The following is a 14,791-nucleotide window of genomic DNA, read 5'->3' as shown; positions in this document are numbered from 1 at the left end:
TTCTGATTGCAAAAGCAACAAAATCTTGTTTTGGACTGAGGATGTCTCATTTTGGTTTGAAATGTGTTTTTAAGCATAAATAGGCTTTTGTGAGATGTGGGGATTCTGTCATGATGTTCCTGGATTTTTACATGCTGTATTCTGATAAAAGCAGCAGGCAGATTGTATTTCTTTATCTGCTGGAAAAGTCAGAAGATTTTTCTTACTTATCTGGGAATTTAAGAAGAACCCCTTTGGGACTTACAACATGCCCGTGTGGTCAGGTGTAAATCAGGTGCGTAACAGCTCTTTCTAATACTCCAAACAGCTAGGGCAGAAGCTGCTCTGTGGAGAGCTTGGTTTTGCTGTCATGAGGCTTAGTGATGTACTTCTGAAGTGTTTCTTCAATATGTTACTTGTTTCAAGTTTATGGACTACAAACAGAAAAAATGAGTGCCAGCAATGCTGTATTCATTTTTTGCACATCTCTTATTTATCTATAGGCTTACACTTCCAAGGGCAAAGTAACACCAGTGCTTGTGAGTACAACTTGCATATTGGGATTTCTAGTTGTGCTGGGTACAAGGAAAAATGACTCAGTTGCTGATGCAGCAGCTTGCAGTGAGATGAACTGTGGAAGTAACTTTAGCTGCCCAAAAGTAGTTATTTTGCGAATTTATGTGACCTACGTGTATATCTATTTATATTTATAGACACAAGTTGATTCTATAAAATGTGTATGGAATTCACTTACACCTGTGACATGCCTGATACACACACATCTGATGGCTGGCTTGCTGACAGTATGGGAAGGTACTTGCTCGTGACATGTACGGCTCTGGTCTGTCTCTTCAAGAACCTAGCCTGTGGCTTTTGTGTGATTCCTATACTCAGTGGGTTCTGCTGGGTACATATGGATGAGAGAGGAGTGTTCTTAGTTATTTTTATTACTGTATGATGAACCAAAATTTACCTTGTTATTTTAAAATAATATTTCATCAGGTGCATCTGTTGCCTCCCTGATAAAATACACACAAAAATACCTTTCAGCTAAATCAGCTGTCTAGCGAACTGATCACAAATGGAAGGGTTTTTATTGTAATACTTTTTTTTTCCTCCATTTACTATCAAAACTGACCTTTCACATACTAGATACTAGCAGCGCTTTGAGCAAGACATGCAGATTTTCATTGCTTTGGGGCTTCTGAAAGCCAGGGCCCAATTAGAAGCTTTCTCTAAAGATAAGTGAATGGGACAACTGCAAAACAACCCAAGGCTTCTGGCTAAGTGTGCAGACATCTCAGATCATTTGTTCTTTTTTTCTCCCCAAATCCTCAGTCATTCCCTTGTCTCAAAAGAAGTTTTATTTCTGAAGGAGTTCTTTAAAATTACTCCCTTTAATCACAGAGTTGGAGAGAGGTTTGATGGAGCTTTTGACAGATATTCCTGTAAGGAAATGAAAATAATAGAGATTTGTTCCTTAATACTGTAAATGACAGCAGATTCAACAGCTGTTTATCATCCTCCTCTGTCATTGATACTGCACTGATTAGGCACTGCACCAAAGTGTGGTAAAGCTTAAGTTTCCATCTGAACTCCTTTATGTTCTGTAAGGGAGGCTATCAGCATTGTAGGGCTGGTGCTTTGTGCCTGACATAATTGGTACTAAAGTTTTTAGTATTCTGTTTCCAGCTTAAGGATGCCTTTTTGTTCTCAGGATCTTTGCATTTCCTCTCTTCTCCAGTCCCCTCCGATTCCTCCCTTCCTCAGAGATTATATACCAAGAACAAGAAGTAAAGTGGAAATTTGGGTATTCAACAGGCAGTGGAAACAGTAGCAGACTTTTTATATTCATGAAAAAAGGATCTGTTGCAAAGACAAGTCACTGACCTTTTCTTGCCATCCATCGTGGGACTTTTCAGGAAGAGCTGGGCTCTGCTCCATGGTGAGCTTGCCTGGTGTGAGGAAGTTCACGGACGTATCCTGTGAGCACACGCAGGGCTCAGCTGAGCCCTGAGAATGCCCGTATTAGGTCCTTTCTGATGAATCCGCCCTTCACCAATGTGTCTAGGTGTCATACTGCAGACTGTGTGAGCTTTTTAAGGATTCTCTCCTTCCTGCTGAAGCCTGCACAGAGTATCCCACAGTTGTGAGGTTCACAGAGGACTAAACAAGATGCTTCTTGCTCCAACAATAACCATAGTCTACATGGAGAAGTTAGGTTCAGGCTAGGACTGTGTTCATTGTGGAGGTCAGAGGGGAAGGCTGTGCTTAAACCAAGCTCTTTCTCTGCCTCTTCCCTAAAACCCTCCAGGGCAAGCATAACCAAAGTCCCCTGCTGCTACAACTGTTAGAATCAACTCAGAGATGCCAAGGCAAGTCAAGGGGAGGGGAGACTGGGGAGGAAAGAGGGGTAAGGTGGTGGTGTAGGTGCCCTGCTGTCTTAGCCACTGTTGCCCATGTAGGACCCATTAGGTTTCCAAACAGCTACTCAGAAGCATTTTGTTTGAGATGGCAGCATGACTTTCTGAGCCTTAGGTGGCTTGGAAGAGGCAGATGTTCTGCAATGTGTTGGTCTTCGAGGGTTAATGCATATATTGTATTGTTTGTCAATTTGTGGTATCCTTTCAGGCTTTGTGGTTATGTGTTCCTCCAGTGAGGCCTATTTTATTTAGCATTCAGCATTTTAATTGCACGTAAACCTCAGTATCTGCAGCTCCTACAGCAGGCATCTCTCTGAAGAAGCCTTAAGATGTCATAATATTTGAAAGAGAAAAATGTGCATTTTTTGCTAGTGCCTGTAATTTAGGTAGCAAAATAATTGGGTAGGAAGCATCTCTTATCTCCTGTTGAATCTGATATGAAAGACAGTTACAGCTTTTCAAACCTGGCTAAAACTATGAATTATCCTACAATATTTGGATGGATCTAATTTAGGCAGCTGTCAGACAGAAATATTTTAGATTCTGTATATTAGTAACACTTGCAGATGGGCTGTGGCTGTTTCCAAAGACCTTTTTTGTTGGGTGAAATGCGGAGAACTCACTTAGCATAGTAACTACTTTGGAGATGTTTGAACAAATATATTACTTGCATGAAATAATTATTCCTAATAGAGAGAAGAAGAAGTTTGGATGGACTCTAATCATTCTTACAGCATCCTTGTGAGAGGCATATGAGAAACTCTAGGAGGTCTGTTACTTTGAATGTTGGTATACCGCTCAGGTTACTGTAAGAATTATTCCTTGCCATTTCAGGAGCATTGGGGGTATGGGTGTGCAAGTTTTATTTTATCTTATTTGCCATGTGAAGGACATATTCAAAAAACTAGGAAGAGCCTTTAGTAATCATGTTACATCACTGTTAACCAACAAAGGCTGTAAGGACCTTCTATAAGACAAATCACAATTAGAACTTAAGTATCAGTTGGGAATCGGGCTATAATTTATCCTGTCTTTTGATATGGTAGAAATCCTTCCTAGCTAGCCTGATTCTCAGCCTGGAGCTTTAACATTCTGCTTTGTGTTCATTTTATTTGGTTTGATGCTGACCCACTGTATTTTGCATGAGTTGGTCATTATGCTTTGCCTGAGCTGAACTGCTCCACCTGATGGTGAAAACAAGAAAATGCCGTCTCATGCACTGAGGATTTATTTGAGAAAATGTAATCTAGTGGAAGCATTTAATGCTGTGAGGGTATGTGTGCCTTAATCCAGGAGACTTACTAATGATGTTCTGCCCCCTTTATACTTGGATGTAGAGCAGTTAAGGTTATGTAAAGGAGTTGCACAAAGACCTTGAATCCACAGTTTTCTTTCATGTTTCTACTGAGACACCCAGTGGGTGGGTACTTGTACTGTCGACATGTGCTTCTGAAAGTCCAGATGCTGCCAGAACCTGAGATGCAGCTGTACTTTGCAAGACATGCATCTCTGAAAGGAGTTGTTCCTGCTCATGCACAAAAAGGGAAGTGTGGCTGCTTGGTAGCTGTTGATTTGGTTGTGTTCTTATTACCCAATGTGGAAATACTTACTGGTTGAATATGTTGGGTAGAAGAGCTTGCCCATATGGTATTTTCTATCTCGAGTCCATTTAGTTGCACAGAAAAGGACTTAAAAACTAAAGAACTCTGAAAGAAACAACCTGCTTATAAGAAAAGATTTAAAAGGCTCTCTTGTGGCATTGAAAGAGAAATGATGACATAAATTTTGTGCAAGCAGCAAAGAAACAGGAAGCATAACAGAGCTGCATGTTCCCAAGTCTTTTAGTTTGCCCGGCTTTTTGCAATGCAAGAGTCTGTAGATTCACGCTACAATAAATTTGTCTCCAGCACCTTTCATGTTGCCCTAAGATATCAAAGTATTTTCTGTGTGATAGCAAGATCTATCACCTCTGGACAGTCATGTCTTCAGCCAGGAAAGCAAAAGGTATGATTTGCTATCTTGAGCTGATGTGGCTGAGATGAAGGATGGATCCTGTATGGAATAATATTTATATGTAACAGCACATGCAAGGAACGTTCTTTAAAATATTTGAGCAGCCTAAGGCCAAGATTTCCTGGGTTATTGAGAAGGTACTGTGAGATCTGACTACCTGAGCAGAAGCTGATTACGTTCAGCCTGCACTCCTGCAAAAATAAGGTCATGGTGCACCAACCAAAAATCTCTGTGAACAGGCAGCTTGCTCTAATTCGTGCTGTGAAACTTTGAGGAATCTCCTTGTTGTATTCAGTTTTCATAGCCTCTGTCAAAAATTGCAAATGTTAAGCTGTTCCTGTGGTTTTGTCCTTCACTTGTATTAACCATATACGCTTACATTGCCCAAAATGGTGTGTATAGACCTTTTTTTTTTTCTTTCTTTCTTTCTCTCTCAGACACCCTGGCTCTGGAATACCAGACAGTGCTGGAACGGGTATCCATATCAGGTAAAAGTTACAGTGCTGCCTAAAAACAAACATGACACCTCTGCAGAGCTGTTTTTATTATGGTGGAGCTTTGTGTCAATATGTTAGTGTGAATGGGCTACTTGGCATTTCAGAACATTGCTAGATGGTCCCCATCTTGCTTCAGTTCAAGATGGGAAAGATTAATATAGCTGTCACACCTGTTCTGAAATGAAGCACAGGATCTGAAAACAGATCTGGGAAATCTAACTGTGAAAGCAGACATCTACAACGGCAGTAGAATGGTCATTTTTTACAAAGTTCTGAGGATACTGAAAGTTTTAGCAAAGCCTCAGATTCAGTGGATTGGGAAAAGCCAGTATAGTTCTCATAGTTGTTATACTGCATACAGGGCGAGACTTAATCCCTGGCAGTTGGTGTGATCAAAGAGGAGACTGAAGAGAGAAGGTAGGTTTCTCCTTTAGGTACTTAAATAGGGGCTATCCAGTCCTGGCCTCATGGAAGCTTACAATGAAAGAAGGTAAAATTAATGAGAGAATTGAGAATGGTTTCAAGTCTTTATTTTCAGCAATGTGTGTATTTTCATGGATTCAAAAAGCATCAGCATTTCTCTCTGTTCTAGGTCAAAGTATATAACTTAACTTCAAAGAAAGGACTGAAGTCATTTATCTCCTTTACCAAGGAGAAGAATGCCACTGTTAAAGTAAAAATGCCCTTTCAGGTTGTATCCTGCTGCACTCATTCCTTCTTTCAGTCCTCCAGAAAAATTATGCTCAAGTTTGAAATTTGATTTCCTTAAACAATCTTCAAAAGAACAATAACAGTATACTTATTCCTTACTGCACTGCTAAGGTTTTAACTAGTTCCAGGAATATTTAATTCCTAGGTCCAAGTTCTGGCCATCTTTCACAGTTGCTGCAATAACATGCAGGTGCTGCAGTAACACCAGGATTAACTGTAGCACTACAACTCCAGAAACTATCCTCTGCCAGGGGAAGAAGGAGCAGGACACGAGAAAGGAGAAGGGTAGAAATTTTATCTATCATTATCTGGTTGAACAGCGGCTTCCAAAGTTTGCATACCCAAAGAGCTTGGAGAAACCTCTCCTGTGCTTTCCATTAGTTTGTGCTACTGGACATAGTTGTTAAGGTATGGGATGTATTTAAAAAGAGCAGTCAACCTGCTCTAAAGGATTTAATGTCTTTTTCAGAAAAGATAACTCCTGAACTCTGCCTTGACTGTACCACTACCTCATTTTGCCTCCTGGTCTGATAGAAGTAACTTTCAACATGGATGTTGTGAGGATCAGAGAATTAATTAAATGTTCCCTTTTATTATTAATAATAACAACAGTAAGGTAGCCCTTTTGAGGAAAAAGTATCATCATGTATATGGGCTAGGAATGGACTTTGGAAACCCTTTTGGGAAAGCTGAGAGCCACCTGTTTCCTTAATACCCTTTGTATAACAGGAGGCAACAAGAGATTAAAGTTGTGAAATATAATTTTTCCTGTTGTTATAAATCAGAGGTAACAAAAGTTTCAAATGTGACCTAGTAAGACAGTCTTCAAAATTTTTAATAACTTTTGAGGATCACTTTTGGTAGCTTTTTTAATTAGTCTGAATTCTAATTCTAAACCTGAGCTTCTTTAAAATGCCTCTTTTTTTTTTTTTTTTTTTTTTTTTTTTTTTTTTTTTTTAATTCAGCACCCAGGAGTCTCAATAGGGGTCATTGAGGCATTGTACTAGCTGCTATCCAAATATAATTGACATTGAATTCCAAAAGCTCTAGCAAAGAGTTTGCAACTTAAGGAGTCTAACCTGTCTAGGGTATACTGCCTTTCCCCGCCACCCCCCCAAAGGGCAAGGAGGGGAAAAAAAAAGTCATTGCCAGACTGGAAAGTATGAAGAAGAGTGTTGTCTGAAAGACGCATGAATTCCCTGTGACAGTGAAGAGCCCTGGCCAGGCTGAACAGGAGAACTGTGTTTAGGTTTGGGTGCTACTGGTCTTGAAGGTTGTGTACCTGTTGGAAATAGTTCAGTGGAGATAGTTCAGCAAGAATGACCAGAAATCTTGATCTGAGAAAGGTTGGAGGAATTTGGTCATTTAGCCTCAGAAGAAATAATGGCTTAAATTCCACCCAAGGACTGGAGGGTGAACTGAATAATATTAGGGAAGCAGCAGAAGAAATTGAATGGGGGAAGTGTTGAAACTTCATCCCTCAGAGATTTTAGGAACAATCGTTTGTCAGAATTGATATGGCTGCAGTCACTGGTGTCTTTCAGTCCTGTTTTCTACTATTTTTGTGTTATTACGTGCAAGAAGAGATGTACTTATGATGAAAGACTATGAATCTTACTGGTTAAAGAACATATGTTTACCAGACTTATCAGAAGATCGAGGTCATTCAGAAAATTAGTTACAACTTTTAGAGAGCGGCAACTAAACTTACTATATCGAAAATCATGCTACTAGTGGAGAGGGTCCAACAGAAAGCAAATCATCAAGTAAAAGTCATTATCAAAATCATTGTCTCAGAGATAAAAGTGTCTACGGGGTGCTAATCAGGATTAAGTACTGGGTTTTCAATTTGTTTTTTTTTTTCTTAACTAGATAAAGTTTCTAATCTCTTGTTTGCCACAAATCCTTTGTAAATTACTCATCACAGCATTGCAGAAATCCAGCTGGACTTACTGTAGATATAGTCAAATGGATCATTTGGCTGACAACTTACCCATAAGCACAGAATAGTCCTACTGAAGTTAAGTCTGTGGAGAACTGAAACCTAACATTTAAACTAAGTTAAACACACACTATTGATCCTTTCGTGGAGGGAAACCATGATACCTTTAGAATCCCCCTACATTATCATTATATATGGGTTTAGAAATACTAATACTATTGTTAATAAAGCAGCTGACAATCTTAATTGTTTTACTAGAAATTTTCCCCAGTGAGTTGTCTTGCAATAATGAGTATCATAGTTGTGGTTCATTGCTAGCTCATGTTCTCTTCCCTTTTTTTAATTACACCTAATTAAAAGCTTACTGGCAGTCTCACTAAATCAGAAAAGGATTACGTTGGCCCAAGAAATGGCTTTAAAAGATTGATTTGAGTGGGCACGTCTTTCATAAAGCATAAGCATATGTTTATATTTAAATAACCCACATAGAGCATTTAGTGGGCAGCTAAGGACTGTTTTTCAGCTGCAAAGAACTGGTCTGCAAAAGGGAATGGGAATAAAAGAGGCAACTGAAATGCCTCTTGCCAATGGAAATAGCTCATGCCCTGCTTGGGTGCATGGCTGTGCCAGTGCAAGCTGCTCTAGGGGTGGTTCATCTAATCCCTCAAGAGATGCCCTCAGGAGCTTCTCCTGTGCCAGTGCCCCTCTCTATCACTGCGATGGAAGACATGACTAGCAGGGAGGCACAATCACATGGAAATTAGAGTAGCTCTTAGGACTGGCTCTCTTAGGCTGGGGGCTAAACAGCTTATGCATGCCACCAGTTACCTTCTTTGAAGTTACCCAGGTTGGTTTTGGTTGTGCATAAGTTCCTGTGTCTTGTTATTTTTATTTCTTTTACTTTTAAACATCTGTGTAACGATGTTGTATATCAAACAAGATGCCTGAATAATTTTATTGTCTTCTTTCCAAATGTTAACGTGTTCCCAGAAAATGGCTAAATTCTTCAAAAGTGGGCTTTTATATTAGAAAGAGCCCTGCTTAAAGCTCACAACATTTTAATCATAAGCAGATGAGATTATATACTAGCTTTACTTTTCTCTAATCTGCTCTAGCATTGTTTCTTTTGCTGTGCTGTAAACCCACATTACTGATGTACAGCAAGATGTTTCAAGTAATCTTTCAAAACAGACTTAGGAGTACTCAGAATTTAGTTTGTTCTAAGTTCCGAACGGACAACATCATAATTTTTTGGTATTACAATACTGTCAATATTAAAACATGAGAGGAGGGTAGGTTGAGGAGCTTTATTTTTCCAGAGCCATCAAAGTTTGAAAGAGGCAACCATCATCATTTTTCTTATATAGGATGCTTATGTATAATTCAATAATCCCGCTGTGATTAAACATGTCTCTTATAGACCTCAGGTGCCTGTAATGTCAGTTAGCCTCTATTAACTTTTTCTCATCTCCATCTTTCAGCCACTGATGCCTGACCTTCATTATTACTACATAGTTGAATTGTCATTCTACTGGTCCTTAATGTTTTCTCAATTCATTGACATCAAAAGAAAGGTAAGAACAATGAGACTAAAAACATTGAAAGCTTTAAGCACGTTTCTTTCTTGACTTGAGGAATACCTGTATTACCTGTGCAGTGAACTGGAAATACAGTTCTTTCTAGTCACCACCTCTTGCAGATATTTGTCAGTGAGAAACTGGTGTTGAAGTGCTTGTCTTACTCTGTTCCTTGTTACTATGATGTGGGGTTTTTCTGCACATGGGAAGAAGAGCCTGGAGTAATCAAATATTCAAGGGGAAATAGCATCAGCCGAAAAAGCCTTCTGCTCTCATACACTGACTTGAATGGAATTGAACATGTAGAAGCTAGTAGATGTACTGTTTCTTCTAAGAGTTAAATGATGAAATATCAGTGACAGGGCAAGACTGCCTCATAAATTCACAGTATCACTTTGGTAAGATCTATGAGAGCTTTCAATTTATTCTACAAAGGGATGGTAAAAACAGGGATACATTTAATATTAAAAGACAATGTTACATTTAATCTTACCTTTATGGTTATGAAATTTCAAGTAGCTGAGCATTGCTATTAAGGGGCTATTAATCAAGAAAATAAAACTCTGGCCAGATAAAAACATTTTTGCAGTATCAGTAGCAACCTGATCCATATTCCTTCATCCAAGTTCTCTCCTCCAAGGAGAGTACTAGTCCATAGCAGAACAGGCAGCATGGCAGTCGTTCTATAATAACAGTCCATTGAGCTATTCTTGCAGAGTTTTTTAATGTTGCAAAATTATTAGTTTAAAACATTTGCAAGGATTTTATAATATTTTTATATGCCTCCTTCTGCTGTCATTTAGTTAAATGATTGTAGGCTATGCTAATGGAAAAATTCCTGTTTACTAGAATTTTAGCAGGAGCGTAACTCTGAAAAGAGTAAATGAAGGATCCAGTATGTCCTGAATAAATTTATCTGCTATTTGGAACCACAGTGTGCTCCTGGGAGTCTTGTGTCAGAGCTATGTATATAGAAAAACACCTCTCTCTTTGAATTTCCGAATTTTTCCAGAAGTAGAAATCTCAAGAAAACATCCACAAATTTTAAATCCATATTGAAGGGTAAATTGTAAACAAAACAACCAATTTAGGATGAATACATGTAAATCCCTTGCTTGCATTGTCTGTAGATGCTAAACATTCTGTTAATCATGAGTTTGAAATTAGTACAACTTCACTGTTTCAAAAAACAGAGATGCAGAAAAACAGTGCTCAACGGAACTGTGTGATAGTGGAGATGAATTTAAATCAAGAGTAACACTGACTAATATACATAAGCTGCAGGTGCCAGCAATACTGAATAGTCATTTGTGAATATATCAACTAAAACCAAACCTCTGCAGCAATGTTACAGAATTGTTCAGCTTATTGCTGCAGAAATGTATTAGTCTGATCAGTCCCCCTTCATTCACATTCAGCCCTCTGCACTGTGCCATTGGATATATTTTATTTTCTTTGTGTACCTCTTGAGGGCGAAGAAAATGTAACAGCATTGCAATTGCAACAGTACTGCAATTTTGCAGTACAATACATCTTTAAAGAATATTTAATTGATTCCTGACTAGTTGCTTTGCTCATGTGAAAAGTAATTGGAGGCTACCTGAACAGCATCTAGGTTCAGCGCTGAAGTACACTTCTGAAATGGGCCCTTGGGACGGTCAGTAATACCTTTCTCATTTAATATATCTCATGAGCAAATGATACAGTTTTTTCCCTCATGACTTGGAGAGTTTGTTCCCATTGGTGAGCTGACCACAGAGCTAAAGCCTGATCCTGTCCATAGTACAGGTGCAAGTAAACAATCTTTTGCAAGTCTCTTTCCCAGTTATATATAAATGACTTGTACTTGTTATCAGGAAGACTTTGCAGCAGCCTACTGTGGAAATAGAATGGGAGATGGAGGTCGGGAAGTGGATCACTAACAGCTAAGTAACATCCCTGCCACAGATTTGTAGTGCTTGAACCCAGAGCACCAGATCAAAGCAGTATTCCATGCATCTGCTGTGTCTGAGAATGTCCAGTGTCCAGCAGAGAGCGGGAGCACAATATCTGCAGTGCAACGATAGCACTTCAAAAGCCTTGCATTATAAGCACCCTGCAGGAGACAGTGGAGATGCCATATTTATAAATAACCGATTAGGTCACTGACCAGTTTCAACTGTGGAGACAGTTCTTTTTGTAGTGTAAGCAAAATTGATAACTAGGAATATCAGACTGGAGAAATGCGGCCGTGCGCTGCTGTAACACAGTAAAACTGTTCTGTGGCCAGGGACAAGTGCAAGCTGTGAAGGAAACCCATGAGTTGAAAAATGTTAGCACTGGGGGCTTACAGTAGTTGACAGAAAGTAGTACAAGCTTGACAAAGACACCAGCTCTTGCAGCACCATAGTAGTTCTCTTTTAAAGAGCATGTTTAGTTTAAAAAATGTGGAAACCTCTCAATGTACCCAATATGCAACATGTGAAACGGTGCTCATAAGAAATAAGGCTCTGTTTAACTGGAAGAAGCAGGAAATTTGCCAGCTACTATCAGATGGTATTTGTAATACTTCATGACGGTTTATACAGAGCAGATTAACAGTTCTCAGCCTGAGAAACCTGTTCATGTTTTCATGTTACAGTGAGAGGAATACTTTTATCTAAGTCTTGGTTATCATTTTAGATATTTTAAATTCAGCAGTGGCTGTGTTCTAGTCTGGGATGGTCAAAAGCGCCCTGGCAGCCTTGTGCACTCCAGGAATTCATCCAACCGCTTTTATGTAGCTGGGTTTCTCTCAAGGTGAGGTGCGGTAGGTCTTCTCTGAGAGCACCAGCACTCGGCACTGGCCAAACTCCAGCACTGGTCTTTTGCTCACTGTACCTCAAGAGAAATGTACTTGCTGTTTTCCATCTCCGTTTTATTCTTCTCTAATAGCAAATTCATGACTTCAAAATTACTTCGAATTGGTTTGCTGACTTTCAAATACCTGTTTATTTAGGTGTTATAAATTCCACCAGATTATCTTTGCCTGGCTGAAGAGGTGTGAGCAAACTATTTAGGCTGTTGCACATACCTACTATTGGCATTAAGGCAGCGAACTGAATAGATTAACTTTTGCGGTTTTATAACGGCATGTTGTTTGCTTCATAAATTTCTACTATGTTGCTGTAATGATGTTCTACCCTTAAGGGTTTTCATTTTCAAAGACTGCAACCTAGTATGATTTGGTTTTTTATCATCTCTGTCCAGCTTCCCATACTCCTCTTTTGTAAAACACAAAGGAAGAAAAATTAGATCAGGGAACTTTGTTACTCTCACAAGCCCCTGATGAATTTTAAAAGCAGTGAGGCTTATTTACATGCTTTCTAGATACTTGAAGTATTGCTTGATAGAAAAATATGTGATGGGTGTATTTAAGAGAATGTATAAAATTTCTACCCAGTCAGTGTTTTAACAGGTTTGTAGAAGATCTGGGAGACCTTTCTGTGTATTCACACCTTTTAGTTCCAAGCATTTGGCAATTCCTAGAGCTTCTGCGTTTTACTTTTTTTAAAAAATGACAGTTCACTCATTCCCAAAATAAAATAATCTGTAGCTGCTAATTTTCTTGAATATTCCATTTTGATTCTAGAAAATTTATGTTATATTTCACTAAATCTGGATCCTAGATCTCTTTCTTCAAACTCAGTAAAAAAAGAGTATTAGAGCTGATTTCTTTTGTTTCAGAGGAAAGGAATTTAGATTGTGTACATTTTGCAGACCGTTACTAGAATTGTAATGGTTGAAACCTTTAGCTGGTGATACTCCCTTTCCTTGTTGATATATAACATAGCCCATTTCCAGAAGCTGGAGTGACTAATGAAGGTGATGTTTTGCTCTTCAGTGGCACTAATGCTCCATAGCCACTTGGCAGTTTAGTCAGTGAGTGTGACATGTTAAATAAACGTGGGTAGCAGAAGTCTTGATTCCAGAGGGCTTGTCTACAAGTTGAGACCCATGGGGTTTCTCTGTTGTCTGCCCTGTGTTCTTCCCACTGAAGGTGTCAGGAGTAGGTTCTTTCTCCTATTCTTAGTCACATATTTTTGTGACACAGGCACATGACATCTTTCAGCCATTACAACTGGAGGCTACAAATCTGCTGTAAATAAATGCATCTTGCACAAACATACATACAGTTTGAAATACATTTAAAAAAAGAAAAAGCCCATTCCGTTACAGCTGCTCTTCTGCTGTGTATGGGTGAAAGTGCTTGAGTAAGCTGGGAACGCAAGTACCACTTGACATTATGGGGACTTGTACCATTAGTTTCTATGTATTCGTTACCCTTACGTATAATTAAAATCTAACAGGTAGCATCTTCAAAGCATAGTATTAATTACTGACGTAAAGAAATGTCACAAACAGGAAAGAAAGGACCAGAATAACAAAAGTAGTCTTATTTATATCACTGCTACTTTTTTCTAACAATTTTCAGTAGGTCAGTCCAGCATCTGTTTCAGAGCTGGCAGAGTCATATAACTGTCTCTTTTTAAGAAACATTAGAGAAGGAGTTCCCTGGACAGCATTTCTGTAAGTAGACTCATGCAGAAGTGCAGAAGACTGCTGCCCAAGAGCATTAGGGCTGCTTAGGAATAATCCATATTGTCAGGAATGCCTTGAAGAGTTCCCAAGAGGGACTAGAAATCTTGTATTTGTAGAACATGAATGTGTCAGCTATAAAAACAGAGGTTTTCTACTGGGCTTCTTCCCCCGTTTGGACTGCCTATGTGCTAACATAATTGCACTTAGAATGAAAATGAAGAACAGTGCCATAGCATTTGCAGCTGAAGCAGGTAAAGAGCTAGGCTGCAGTATGGCCATATGGCAATGCTAGTAGCTTGCTTCTAATCCCAGGGAATAAGGTAGGTGCTTTGCTGTTTTGATTATGGTATGGTGAGATGGTCCCCATGTGTGGGTTTGTAGTTACTGAAATGACTAAGATGACATACCCCTGCTTTCCCTTAAGACCCTTAGAAAGGGAAACAGCCTTTAATTCTCTTTTTGTTCGGTCTGCTTTAAGTAAATGGATTTAAAGCAATGGCCTGATATGACTGCTGAATGTATTTGATTGTGCTCCATGCTGCTGGGGACCAAATAACCTGGCTGAGAAACATTGGGTGTATACCAAACTAGGATACGGTTCTCTGCTTTTAGTCTTTTTTTTTTTTTCTTTTCTTCCCCCCCATCCCCCCTCAGCTCTGTGTTGGAGATACTGGCAATGCCCAGTGATGAGTGTGTGTAGGAAATAGGACCTTGTAGCATGTGATAGCATTAAACATGAAGTGATAGGCTGGGAGCAGGTCCTGTCCCTATTCAGTTAGTGAGACTGCTCGAGCTGCAGGTTTTTCCATGGACTCCAGGTGTACATTGCAGTGAAGCCAAGTGCTGGTACTGAGAGACAGTGGCACTGCATGTCCTTGAAAACAGCGGTGCCTGCTACATGCCTGCTGCATTCCCAAAGAGAGGTACGGTGACACTGGGCAGTTACTCTTCCCCATATTGGAGAGAGCAGTCAGCAGCTGTAGCTGCTGCTTTTCTGGAGTTGACCCTGTGTTACTGGGAGCTCACTAGCACTTTCCGTAGGGTCCTCCTGCCTGACACACGTACTTTCAGTCCCTTTGCAAACCAGAT

The 14,791-nt window shown here is 39.4% G+C and overlaps 1 protein-coding gene across 3 annotated transcripts in view; it reads left to right on the top strand.

Moving 5' to 3' along the window:
- Window positions 1-14,791, top strand: part of CERS6 (ceramide synthase 6) — a 129,775-nt gene that overhangs the window by 87,894 nt on the left and 27,090 nt on the right. For all 3 annotated transcript variants that reach the window (XM_050900243.1, XM_050900244.1, XM_050900245.1), the window contains exons 5-6: window positions 4,853-4,903; window positions 9,047-9,139. In XM_050900243.1, coding sequence (XP_050756200.1) covers window positions 4,853-4,903; window positions 9,047-9,139 — 144 coding nt within the window. The remainder of the gene's footprint in view (window positions 1-4,852; window positions 4,904-9,046; window positions 9,140-14,791) is intronic.

This window comes from Gymnogyps californianus, chromosome 7 (genome assembly GCF_018139145.2).
Source record: "Gymnogyps californianus isolate 813 chromosome 7, ASM1813914v2, whole genome shotgun sequence".
NCBI classification, from domain to species: domain Eukaryota; kingdom Metazoa; phylum Chordata; class Aves; order Accipitriformes; family Cathartidae; genus Gymnogyps; species Gymnogyps californianus.
The sequence above is the reverse complement of the archived record's forward strand: the minus strand, read 5'-3'. Positions and strand labels throughout refer to the sequence as shown.